At 35.7% G+C, this 13,551-nt stretch overlaps 1 protein-coding gene across 1 annotated transcript; it reads right to left on the bottom strand.

Annotated features, from left to right (window-relative positions):
* Window positions 1-1,595: 1,595 nt before the first annotated feature.
* LOC120089790 lies at window positions 1,596-4,075 on the bottom strand. Its single transcript, XM_039047186.1, has 4 exons — window positions 3,840-4,075; window positions 3,561-3,672; window positions 2,502-2,570; window positions 1,596-2,301 (listed from the first exon to the last, which is right to left on the bottom strand). Exons 1-4 carry the CDS (start codon window positions 3,962-3,964, stop codon window positions 2,221-2,223), a joined length of 387 nt encoding a protein of 128 aa, XP_038903114.1. The 5' UTR covers window positions 3,965-4,075; the 3' UTR covers window positions 1,596-2,220.
* Window positions 4,076-13,551: the final 9,476 nt, after the last annotated feature.

The following is a 13,551-nucleotide window of genomic DNA, read 5'->3' as shown; positions in this document are numbered from 1 at the left end:
CCGGAGCGGTGTCGCTCTTTCCGATGTCACTCTCTCCGGTGTCGCTCTCTCTAATAACTCTCACTTCGGTATCGCTCTAGTAACTCTCTCTTTGGTATCGCTCTCGTCGGTGTCGCTCTTTTTGATATCGCTCTCTCCGATATCGCTCTCTCCGGAGCGGTGTCGCTCTTTCCGGTGTCACTCTCTATGGTGTCGCTCTCTCTAGTAACTCTCACTTATCTCGCTCACATTCTCACTTTTTACTCGTCTTCAACCACATAACACATCGAAAATCAGAAAAACAAACAAAAAAACCATAGGTTCACAGTATTTCTAAACCCCAGAATGACTCACCCTTTCTGGTGTCGCTCTCTCTAGTATCGTTCTACCGATTTCACTCTCATGTATCTCGCTCACAAACTCTTTCTACTCGTCTTCAACCACAGAACACATCGAAAACCAAAAAAACAAACAAAAAAAAACATATGTTCACAGTATTTCTAAACCAAGAACGACCCACAAAGCCCCATTACCGATCAGTGTAAGACATTTTCAGGCACAGATTGAAAGATTTACCGATCAGATTTGATTTTTCGACGGCAGTAGAATCGTTTGCAAGCCGAAATGATGGATTCTAAAGAGTTTTTAGTTTATGAGCGATATAAAGTCGTTAGCCTTGGAAAATTTGAATGGAGAGTTTTTAGTTTTGGTGGATTCTCAATAAAAGGGTAAGAAGACGAAGAATGGTCATTTGACATTTTGAACCAAAAAACTGGGTCATCCGTATAAACTTCCCAATGATTGTACCAGCTAAACAAAGAAGAAACGAAGGGGAGGGGGTGACCGATGGCTAGATTCATGAAAATGAGAACGGAATTTTTTTTTCTTTTACTTCACATGCTATACAAGGCATCCTTTTATAATATGAATATATATATATATATATATATATATATATATATATTTATTTCTTTCTCCTTCGGAAAATTTAATTCCTTCCAAAATTCCAAGTCTCCAATAAAAAATTAAAATCTCCAAAATATCTTAACCAACCTTTCCTAAATTAACATCAAATTTCTAAATCTTTTACCCACTAAAATTCAAATTGAATTATTCTACAATAATTATTATTATTATTATTTTATTTTTTTTTTGTAAGAAAACTTGGATTAAGTTGTCCTAACCAAATTGTTCAATTGTCCTCAAGATCCAAATAACCCAAATAACTAAACAAAATTTACTTGAAAATTCGGGACGTTATATATATATTAACAAAAATTAATGATGCCTTGCAAATTTGTTACTAATATAATATCACTAATTTATAGTGGAATTAACCATCCTCCCCTTCTCTATTTATTAGTATATGAGTTCAACATGTGAAGGCAAGGGCAAGGTGGAGATCTACACCTCTGTATTCTTGCTATAACCTTGTCAATGAAGATATGTCATTGAATGATTTATCCATTAGAGGAATGTTTGACCCAAGGAGCGGGAGATGAGGAGAATAGGGTTGCTAATTCACCATTTGGAATCTAACTCAAGAAGTTCGTCTAGAGCTGGGAGGTTCGATCCTCCATCCCCCACAATTGCCGTACTTAATATAAAAATAAAAATAAAAACAACAAGATTTAAAATCATTTCCACATTCTAATTTGAACAGGATTTCAAAGTAATTCTTGAATCACTTGGATGCTAAACAAGGAAGCAAAGAGTAAAATCCTGAGTCTAAATTCTAAACATTGATCTACAGGATGAAACATACACTTGATTCATGAAAAGAAGCTTCCATGTTTTCTTACCTTTCTGTAATTGCTTTGCTTGTAGCTCAAATTGGGGAGGATTTCTCTTTCCTCTATCCATTTTGTCATTCCTCTCCCAAACATTCCCCATGCCAGCCGAAACTTGAGAGTCTTAACAATCCATCAAATCCTCAAAAGTCAGAAGTGAAATATGAGAATAAACAGAAGCCTTCCCCTGAGCTTTAATTGGTTATTAAAGCAAGGTTCAACCATAATCTCCTCCTCCTACAAAGTCCAGACAAACCCTTTCACTCTTTGCAGACAACAAAGAGAATAGAGAAACCTACAAAATCACACCCCGGCGCGAGAGTGACCATTAGTTCATCATTGGTTTAGTACTTCCCAGTTCCCGTCAGAAGCCATGACCAGCAACCTTTTGTTATAGACGTCTTAATTCGAAATCGCTGTTATTACTCTTCTCAGTGTCTGTTGATTAGCTCTACTGAGAGCCACATCTCAACTTCTCGGCCTCTAGCCTTCGCTGTAAGGCATCCACTTGTGTGCGGAGAGCAAAGTTTTCCTGAAAATTTCGACATGTTTAAGGGGGAAGTAAACCATGTGCATACAAATATGGGACAAATTTTTAGTCCCGAAGACTAGGCAGTACATACTCTTCTCAAGTCATTTCCTAATTTTTTTGAAGGGATGATTAAAGAGCGGGTTTATTGCTTAGTTACATACTCGAAATTGAACGACAACTTAAATATATCAAGGGATTACCTCTTGCATCTTTGTTAGCTTCTGATTGATTCTAGCAGCATCCCCCACCTTCTCAAAAGATTCCTTAAGCTGCTAAGTCGAATTGTACTCAAACAGTGGTCAAATGCAAAAATGTACAAGCAACTTACAACCTAATGGAGTTTGTTAAATCATCGCTGAATTCAGAAGTTTAATTAATTGATCAAGATCTATATTTTTAATCTTTTGTATGTCTTTTCAGCATTCCTCTCACTTGTAGATGTCAAGATTAGGGAGATCCAACCAATGACTATCAATGCTAGTTGAAAAAGGAAATCACATTGTGAATATTTCGTGCGCTAATACTATGTTAAATTATCTTAAACCCAAAAACTTAAGCTAATATTGAACAAGTTACTTTTAAATCATCATCATACTACAACTAAGGCCCCGTTTGGTAATCATTTGGTTTTTTTATTTTTTGTTTGTGAAAATTAAGCCTATAGGCACTATTTCCATCTCCAAATTTCTACCTTTCTTATCTACTTTTTACACCAAGGGTTTAAAAAACTAAACTAAAATTTGAAAACTAAAAGAAGTAATTTTTCAATACTTGTTTTTGGAATTTGGAATTTGGTTAAGAATTCAACTATTGTACTTAAGAAAAATGCAAGTTATTATAAACAATAGGGAGAAAATAGACTCAATTTTCAAACACCAAAAATCAACAATAAAATAGTTATCAGACAGAGCCTAAGAGATCGACAATGAGGGAAACATTTCAACGTTCATGCTGCCAAGAACAGAGGACTTGGTCTTGTTCAATACAAAAGCATTTCTCATACTCGGCGTTAAACAATTTTTTTGCCAGTTGACAATGCAAGACGTTATGAATTTTTTTTTATTGGAAATCGTAGGAGCAACAACAAGATGAACAAAATTCAGGCATGCCCCCATCAAACAACCGGTTTCACAAACATATAATTTCAATGTTACAAACTATCCTGCGGAATCAATGCAAATATATAATTTCAATGCAATGCGGAAAAAACTCCATTGAATTCATCAGTGTTCATGGCAACTTAACCCTAGAATACTGACCTTGTTTAGATCAATGTTACATCTATTAGCTCTATCTAGTTCGCGGTCGTACATACGACGCCATTCCGCAGATTCATCCATTGCCTCCCGGTTCGCAAGATCGAACTGCCGCCTAAACGATCCATAAACGATCAATTTAAATCAATCTTAATTATAAATTTCGAAGTTCCGACAACGCGAATTAAGAGAAAACTGTAACATTTCCTCAAAATTCATATAAAAAATTCGTAACAAGAACCTAAAAACGAGAAAAACGAACCAAAAATGGAAAATCTCAACCTGAGAAGTTCGGCTTCATCGGAAGACATGGAGTAGTCGATGGTCCAAAGCTTCATGTACACCACCAATCCTAAGAACATCGCCACCGTCAAACCTATCAAGATTCGCTTCCGATCGTCGCCCATATTCCCTTTCTGTCTGTCAATGGCCGATAAAACCGACGGCGACAATCTGGAGGTGGGATGCCGGAGGATACTTCTCGCGCTGAAGTCGAAGACTGTAGCGCGGGTAGCCCATTATGATTGATTGGGCCCAATATCTGAGAACCGCACCAATTTCCTCGCCCCATTAAGGCCCAAATTTTAATATCTAACCCGTCAGGACATTTTTTTAATTTAAAAACACCATTTAAAATAAATAAATAAATTATTAAAAAAGAGGAGAAAAAACTGCTACCAGTATTATTATAGCTTACGAGTATTTTTTAAATAATTATGAAGTTTTGTAGTTTTAATTTTTTTTAAGTTACGGATCAATAACACAGCTTTTTTTGTGAATTTGAGGAGCACAAAAATAAAATAACTAAATAATTAAATAAAATAAAGAAAACTCTAGGAATTGGGAAGATATGAAAACTTCTTCTCAGCCTTTTGGATTTCTTATACTTATATTGTCACAATTTATAGACAATTTGACAACTACGAGGTGGATTACATGGACACTAATAGTGTGTAATCTTGAGACACATGGACAACACTTAGAAAAATGAAGGTATGACACATGGTCAATGGACATTAAGTATGAGCATCTAATGAGCATCTATTATCATAATATTTATAATACTCTCATGTAGATGTCATTATACATATGAAATATGCATCATTAAAACCTTACTAGGAAAAATCTAATGGGAAAAAACCCAAGTGAAGGAAAAATAATAGATATTTCATATAATATATAATCATAAAAGAACACAATATATTTACTGCCCCTCAAGAAAACATCACTTAAGACTTTTGAATCAACGCATTTTAATGTTGTGCACGAATTTTTCAAAGGTTGTGGTCGGTAATGATTTTGTAAATAAGTCTACCAGGTTATCCTTCAAACAAAATTTGTTGTACAACGATTTGGAATTTTCTTTAAGATCATGAGTGTAGAAAAGCTTTGATGAAATATGCTATGCTCTATTTGCTTTAATATATCCTCCTTTGATTTGGGATATACATGTTGTGTTGTCTTCGTATAATATTGTTGGAAGATTTTTATTAGAAGACAAACCAGATGTTTCACAAATGTGCTAAGTCATTGATCTTAGTCATACACATTCTCGACTAGCCTCCTGAATTTCAAGAACTCCAAAATGATTTGAGGAAGTAGTCGTTATAGTCTGTTTCACTAATCGCCACTATACAACAGTTCTTCCACATGTGAATAGAAAACTTTTTTTAGATCAAGCTTTGTACGGATTAGATAAATATCCAGAATCTGCATAACCAACTAGATGAAATTTGATTTATTTGAATAAAACAAACCCATATCAATCGTTCCTTGGAGATAACGGAGTACACGTTGAATTCTATTCTAATGTTTTTTTGTTAGAGAAGAACTCTATCTTACTAATAAATTTTCTGAAAATGCAATATCTAGTCTTGTATTATTAGCAAGATACATAAGTGCACCATTGCACTAAGCTATGATACTTCAGAACCAAGAAGTTCTTCGTTATTATCTCGAGGTCGAAATATATCTTTCTTCATATCTAGTGAATGAACCTCCATTAGAATGCTCAATGGATGTGCTTTGTGCTAGGTTTTATGCCCTAAAACTCATAGATGGTAAATGTAAATAATTTATTATCATCAATAAAGAATTATCGATTTTATTTCAATAAGTGTTGTTAATTGTGTTGTATTGTTTTGTCTTAATAACCTTAAATCTAATAAACTAACATCTTAGGTTATCTTATGAATCTGGAACTGTATGTGGAGACATAAAAGAATCGATATTCAAGGTACACTCTAAATGATCTATAGTATAGGGATAACTTTGGGTATCTTATCCTGGTGACATTATAGATAAGGTCCACTTTGTATTTGATACAAACACAATGATCCAACACGTTCGTGTAGATGACATACGAGTGGAGGTATCCTATGCAATGAGTTTGCATAAAACCGGACCGCGAAATAGTAACCACTAGATGTAACACAAATGATTAGTTAGGTTTCTATTTCAATAGGATGACCTAGGCAACATAATTTTAATCTTGAGTCTATTATGAACTCTTGTTCACGAGGGATTTTTCTTTGATTTGCATGGGTAATAGTGACCATATCGCCAACTCAATAAGCCTATCATTTTGTGGACAAGATCGAGGCAGGAGCTGAGAACATAATAATACAAGATGGATTTCACTCCTTTTCGATTTTAGGGCAAGTAAATGAGAGTTATTTTAATTGGTGTCTCCGGGACTTAAACAAAGGGCCCTACTCTCTCATTGACCCGAGAGGAATTTTTTTTATTGGTTGGACCATAAACAGGTTGTTCATTAGAGAAACACTAATAATTAAGGATACAAAGGTAACCCAAGTGTAAAACCATAATTTGACCTAACTCGTGTTACAAACACTCGTAAAGGACTAACTTGCTATTATTAATCTATATCCATAGACACAGAAATATATTTATAGTGAGAAGAGTGCAGATGTGGGTCATTAGTAGAGTGTACCCAAAGTTAACTAATATTGATTAATGTGGTTAATGAGTTTAGACAATTAATCTCATATCATTGAAACTTCTGATCTGTAGGTCTATGAGGTCCCCTTCCTAGGTCATAAACGGAATTGAGGTAACAATGTTTTGAATGGAGTTTTGAATGTTCAAATTCACTTAGAGAAATAATATAATGTGTAATGATACATCATAATATAAATTTTATATTTTAATTAAACTTTATAGTATAAATTTAAATTTGGATATGCTTCAAAATTAACTTATGGGAGAATTAAATATTTGAAAGAGTTTAAATATTAATTTAATATGGATTGGATTCATATTAAAACTTTAGGTTAAAATTAATGATCATTAAATGCACATTAAAATTATAGGTTATGAGAGAAATACAATTGAATATGATTCATTTTTATGTTAAATTAAACATTTGATATCTAATTTGAAAATTATCTAATTGGAGAATAAATAATTATTTAATTTGATTTAATAACCTAATTGAATTAAAACTATAGATTATGTGATGATGTTTCATTTAATATAATTTAAATGAAATGATTAATTAAATTAGATTTAATTAATTATTATTTTAACTTATTTATTAAATTAATTAAATCAGAAACTCTCACATAAGGGAGTTATCAGAAACATGGGTTATCCTGCGTTCCCTTCAGCTCTTTTTTTTGGTTAGGAGACTTGCAAAAACTCGTTTTGCAGTTGATTGAGATTCAACACACAGAACTGTTATGTAAACATTTTTTCCTCTCAAAATTCTTCCTTCTTCCTAATTAAATGTAAGTTCTCACAAACCTACACACCTCAATACTCAAAGAATAGGTAGATACTTTTTAGTGATGTTCTTGAATTCCAACCCAAAAGAGAATTGGCAATATCGCCTGAGTCGTCATACGAAAGTAAGTATCTGTTCATTTCTTATTAGGATTATTCAATTGCATGTTTAACCTAAGATTAGGATTATTATAGTCGGCCAACTTTTTTTTTCTTGTCTCTGTATTTTTTTGGCTTTTTCTAGTGTTCTGGTATTTTAGAATTCCTAAATTAATTTCGAGTTTGATCTTATTGTCTTCTATTGCGTTAAGGCTTTCATCCCTACAATTGGAAATAGAGCCATCTCCTAGAATTAATTTAGGTTTCTGAAATTTCCACTGGGTTTTGGTGGGATTAATTGCATTGTGAATTATTTTTATGAAAGAATGTTTACGATAGTTTACAGCCATAAAATTTCATGCTTTTGATTTGATTAAATTGTAAAGACCCCACATTTTTGGGCATATCATATAAAATGATGCATGAATATAAATGCATAACCAATGGTGGGTTTTAAAACTATATGACATATATTATGACATATAATATAAAACATACATCGCACGTATATTTATAATAACAGTTAATGGACCGAGATAGGGCCTCTAAAAAGAAAAATAAAAAGGCTATCTATTACAAAACATAAGTCAATCGGTTCAAAACAGGTGAATCGAGCCTTGAACCGCCCTACAACGAGCCACCTTGCAGCTGATCGTGTAGCAAACAATTGGACAATCTTGTAGGAAAGCCTGCACGATCATCTAGAAAGCAACCATGCGATCTCTTAGCAAATGTTACATAATTGTGTAGCAAAGTCCACACGATCTTGTAGCAATAGCTACACGATCATTTAGCAAATGCTACACAATCGTGTAGCAATCGCATAGAAAAATCCACATGATCATGTAGCTATAGCTACACGATCTGGAATCTGTGCTTCGTCTTCTCCTTTGAAACAGCGTTCTGCAACTCTTCTTTGAAGCTTCCCAGAAATAGCACGAGCGACTCAAGCTTACAAATTACAAACTCTATAGCAAGATTAATGCCCAAAAGTGTAGGGGTCTTTACAAAGTAAAATTGTAAATTAAAGAAATTCATAAATAAAGCGTTCTATCCCGAAACATCCATCAATAAATTACATCCATAACCATTCATCACATAAAACGAAAGCAGATTATAAAACCCACCATTCCTGTAAAATGATTGAATAAAAGAATGGAATTTAGAATCAGAAATCACTAACCTATCTCTGATATCAATTGAAGAAACTCTCTTGGGGAGAGAACCTTGAGCGAAAGCGGATCGACCAAATTCAATTTTCATTGAATACAAAGTTTACAATAAACAATAAACAAGATATGCATTTAATTCTAAATTACAGCATGCTAAAGAAAGGGTTTCAAGAAACCTCACCTTTGAAGACCTTTTCTTCATGTTTTCCCTCGAACAGTTCACAAACAACTTGAAGACTTTCTTCAAGATTAACCTCGAAAAAGATTGAACACTACCACGAATAATTCCTTGGTATTCTCAGAGAGAGAACCAAGTAGTGGTGGGCTCTGCTATTTTGGTTATGAGGAAAAACTTAATAGTGAGGTGGAAAGATTGAGAACTCTTTCAAAAAACTCAAAACACACAAAACTCTTCTGTTGTTTTCTCTTTAGTGTGAAAATCATCCAAAAATACCTTAGCAAGATGGAGTTGAGATATGTTCAGTGTATCTGGAAAATAACTTGTATGTGCTAAGGTCGTTAGCAACAAGTTCCCTCCATAACATAGAGATATTTAAAACTGTCGTAACTTAAAATTAACGACAAAGGGTTTCTCCAAATGAAAATGCCCAACTTTGGAACCTTTGATTAGAGCACATCAATTTCAATAGGATTGAGAGTTTGGTGACGAATGGACTTCTAAGTGAGTTAGAGGAAAATTCTTTACTGGGATACGAATCTTTCCTTGAGGGTAAGATGACTAAAAGACCTTTTACTGAAAAAGATTATCGAACCAAAGAGCTTCTAGAGTTAGTCCATTCTAATCTCTGTAGTTTGGTGAATGTGCGAGCCAGGGGAGGCTATGAGTATTTCATCACCTTTATAATGATTACTCTAGGTATTGGTATGTTTATTTGATGCAACGAAAGTCCGCTTCTTTTGAAAAGTTCAAAGAATTCAAGGTTGAAGTTGAAAATGCATTGGATAAACGGATAAAGAAACTCTGATCGTATCGAGGTGGAGAGTTTTTGGATTCGGGGTACCAGAACTATTTGATAGAACATGGAATCATTTTCCAACTCTCAGCACCGGGTACACCTCAGCAAAATGGTACAGTAGAGAGGAGAAACATAACCTTGTTGGATATGGTTCGATCGATGATGAGTTACAGTTCCTTACTAGACTTGTTTTGGGATTTTGCAGTGGAGACGGTAGTATATATACTCAATTGTGTTCCTTCCAAAAGTGTTGCGAGAACACCTCTGGATTTGTAGAACAGGCATAAAGCTAGTTTGCATCACTTTCGCATATGCATTTGCCCAGCATATGTGTTTAGGCTAATCCAAAGAAATTGGAACCACAATCGAGGTTGTGCCTCTTTGTAGGCCACTCTAAAGGTACATGAGGGGGTTACTTTTATGATCCTACGGAAAACATAGTGTTTATGTCTACGAACGCTATCTTCCTTGAGAAGGATCATATTAGGAAGCATAGTCCACGTAGTAAGATTGTGTTACGTGAGCTTCCAACGAAACTACTGAAACTTCAACACGAGTTGTTGAAGTGCCTACTTCATCAGCAAGAGTTGTTGATAGTTCATCTGGTAGGTCGATTCCACCTTAAGAGTTGAGGGAACCTTGACGCAGTGGGAGGGTTGTGAACCCACCTGTTCACTATATGGGTTTCATGGAAATCCTGGCTATGGTAGCCGATGGTGACATTGAGGCTCCGTTGTCTTATCAGAAGGCAATAGAGGATGTTGACCAGGATGAATGGGTCAAAGCCATGGATCTCGAGATGGAGTCGATGTACTTCAACTCAATGTGAGATCTTGTAGATCAGCCTGATAAGGTAATACCTGTAGGTTGCAAATGGATCTACAAGAGGAAACGGGGTGCCGATGGGAAGGTGAAAACCTTCAAGGCTTGACTTGTGGCAAGGGATTATACCCAGGTGGAAGGAGTCAACTATGAGGATACTTTCTCGCTTGTTGCCATGTTGATGTTGAACTGCATCCTCCAGTCCATTGCCACTTTTTATGATTAAGATTAGACAAATGGACGTCAACATTGCCTTTCTGAATGGCAATCTTAAGGATACCATTAATATGGTGCAGCTCGAGGGATTCCTTGCCCAAGGTTAAGAGAAAAAAAACGGAATAGGTCCATTTATGGGCTAAAATAGGCATCTCGATCTTTGAACATTTGGTTTGATATTGCATCAAATCGTATGGCTTTGACTAGAACATTGATGAACTTTGTGTCTACAAGAAAATCATCAATAGTTGAGTAGTTTTTCCAGTGTTATATGTAGACGATATCCTACTCATTGGGAATGATGTAGGACAACTTACTATAGTTAAGAACTAGCTAGAGACCCAATTCCAAATGAAAGATTTGGGAGAGACTCAGTTTGTTTCTAGTATACAGATCTTTCGGGATCAGAAGAACAAAGTGCTAGCGATATCTCAAGTATCGTACATTGACAAGATGTTGTTCAAGTACTCGATGCAGAACTTCAAAAGGGTCCTACTACGTTTAGGGCATGGAGTTACTTTGTCTAAGCAAATGTGTCCTAAGATGCCTCAAGAAGTTGAGGAGACGAGACGGGTCCCATATGCATCTGTCGTTGGCAGTTTGATGTATGAGATGCTCTGTACTGGACCAGACATCTGCTATGCTATGAGAATAGTCAGTAGGTATCAGTCTAATCTAAGACAGGGTCCCTGGACCGTAGTCAAGAACATCCTCAGGTATCTTCAGAGAACGAAGGACTACATGCTCGTGTAGGGAACTAGGGATTTGATCCTTACTGGATACACGAATTATGACTTTCATACTGATAAGGACTCTAGGAAGTCCACTTTAGGGTCAGTTTTCTCTCTTAACGGAGGAGCAGTAGTATGGCAAAGCATTAAGTAGGGATCCATTGTCGACTCCATGATGGAGGTCGAGTACATAACGGCTTATGAAGCTACTAAGGAGGTTGTTTGTCTCAAGAAGTTCCTGATAGATTTGGAAGTTGTTCCAGACGTGTCTTGACCCATCACCCTTTATTGTGACAATAGTGGTGTTGTGGCAAACTCTAGGGAGCCCATGAGTCACAAGTGTGGCAAACATATAGAGCAGAAGTATCATCTCATCCGCGAGATAGTGCATCGAGGGGACATGATAGTCACGAAGATCGCTTTGGAGCACAACGTTGTTGACCCGTGTACGAAGGCTCTCACAGCTACAACTTTTTAAAGTCACCTTCAGAGCATGAGTCTATGGGACCGCCCGCAGCTGGACTAGGGCAAATGGGAGATTTTTATTCTAGGTCTTAATGCCCTAATTTATTATTTTTTACTAGTTGCTTGTACACCCGACTCGCTTTAGGATAAGTGAGAGATTGTTGGGTTGATGCCCTAAACTCTCGTTAGGTCCTATAGTTTGTAAACACAGTATTGGACAAACGTTTATGATGTAATAATATATGATATTTTCTTCACTATTATCTATGAAACATTGGATGTTTTAATTGCTTTAGAACAAACCAATAAACTAATATCTCTGGTTCTCGTTGTAACTTAAGCATGTATATGGTGACATACAGGTGGATCATGCATTGAGTGATAACCAAAATGGTCTGTAGCATATGGATATAGGAGGGAAACCTGATCCTGGTAACACTATAGATGCGGCTCACTTTATATAATAGTTACAAATGTTGTGACTTGCTACAGATGGTCTGATCCTAATCATTCATGTGGAGACATGCGAGCAGAGGCGTCCTATACAAAGAAGTTTGTATAAGACCGGACAACGAAGTGTTATAGCCTTGTTATATAACGCCATTAATGACAGAGACTTCACTTCACTAGGATGACCATAGGTAACATGACCACAATCATGAGTAAGTTGGGAACTTCTGCCGTAGAGGGCGGTTCTTTGGTTTACATGGGTGCAAGTGGCCAAATCGCCGACTCAAACCTACCACTTTGGCGATACATCTGATGTGGGAGCTAGGAACTAAGCTATAATAGATCGAATTCACTCGTTCCCCAAAGTAGGGGTAAGTAGATAGATGCAATTCACTTAAGGGCTGATTCTGAGGTTTGAACGATGTGGCACCACACACCTTCTCATGACCCGAGAGGTGTCCACATATAGTAGTACTATGTTATATTTTCATTAGAGAGATCAGTGGTACTTAAGGAGTTAGATGTAACTAGAGGGGCAAAACAGTAAATTGGCCCAGTTGTACTTACGAGCGTCTATGAAGGATTATCGTACTGTTGATTGGTTATATCTGATGGACACAAAAATATATCTATGGTGAGAAGAGTGCAGCTGTTAGTCTTTAGTGGAATGCCTGACAGTTAACTTATGGTGGATCTCGTGACTAAAGAGTTTAGTCAGCTATTCACGTACGTTGGAGCTTCAAGCCATAGATCCATAAGGACCCCTTGGTAGCTCAATGGATTCAAGTTGAGAATTAGTTTTTGGTTCAGTTTAAAGTGTTCAAATTGACAAGTGGGAGTTCGATTATATATGATATGATCGAAATGGTCAATTATATATGATATAGTTGACATGATATATAAGATACATTAATTGGAAGAAAATGATATAAATGTCATTTATATCTAGTGGAGGAGAAAAGAATTATGGTTCATATGTTGCATATGATGTGATATTAAACCATAGTTATAAATATAATATGAATATATTTATTTTTTAATTTAACAATTATGGGATAATTGTTGGCGGTTTTTTCTCCATAACTAAATGAGATAGTCGGAGGTTGCAATAAGTTTTCATAACTGAAGGATAAATGAAAATGGTTTTCATTTTGCAAAGAGATCAGATACTCACTCCCCAAGTTAGTACACTGCCAATCGCCTAGCAAACAGAGACAATACACGATAGCCCAAATTTTACTAAACGATCGTGTACACGTGCGCTTCTCCTAAAGATTGCATAGTATTACCTAAGCGATCTTCTACCTTTTTCTAAGCG

Source organism: Benincasa hispida, chromosome 11 (assembly GCF_009727055.1).
Source record: "Benincasa hispida cultivar B227 chromosome 11, ASM972705v1, whole genome shotgun sequence".
Lineage (NCBI taxonomy): Eukaryota > Viridiplantae > Streptophyta > Magnoliopsida > Cucurbitales > Cucurbitaceae > Benincasa > Benincasa hispida.
The sequence above is the reverse complement of the archived record's forward strand: the minus strand, read 5'-3'. Positions and strand labels throughout refer to the sequence as shown.

Excerpts from the sequence above, each read along its gene's own strand:
- LOC120089790 (XM_039047186.1), bottom strand. The coding sequence starts at position 3,964 with ATGGGCGACGATCGGAAGCGAATCTTGATAGGTTTGACGGTGGCGATG. Across the intron at positions 3,673-3,839 it reads GATGAAGCCGAACTTCTCAG|GCGGCAGTTCGATCTTGCGA; the intron begins GTTGAGATTTTC and ends TGGATCGTTTAG. Across the intron at positions 2,302-2,501 it reads AGCTAACAAAGATGCAAGAG|GAAAACTTTGCTCTCCGCAC; the intron begins GTAATCCCTTGA and ends CGAAATTTTCAG.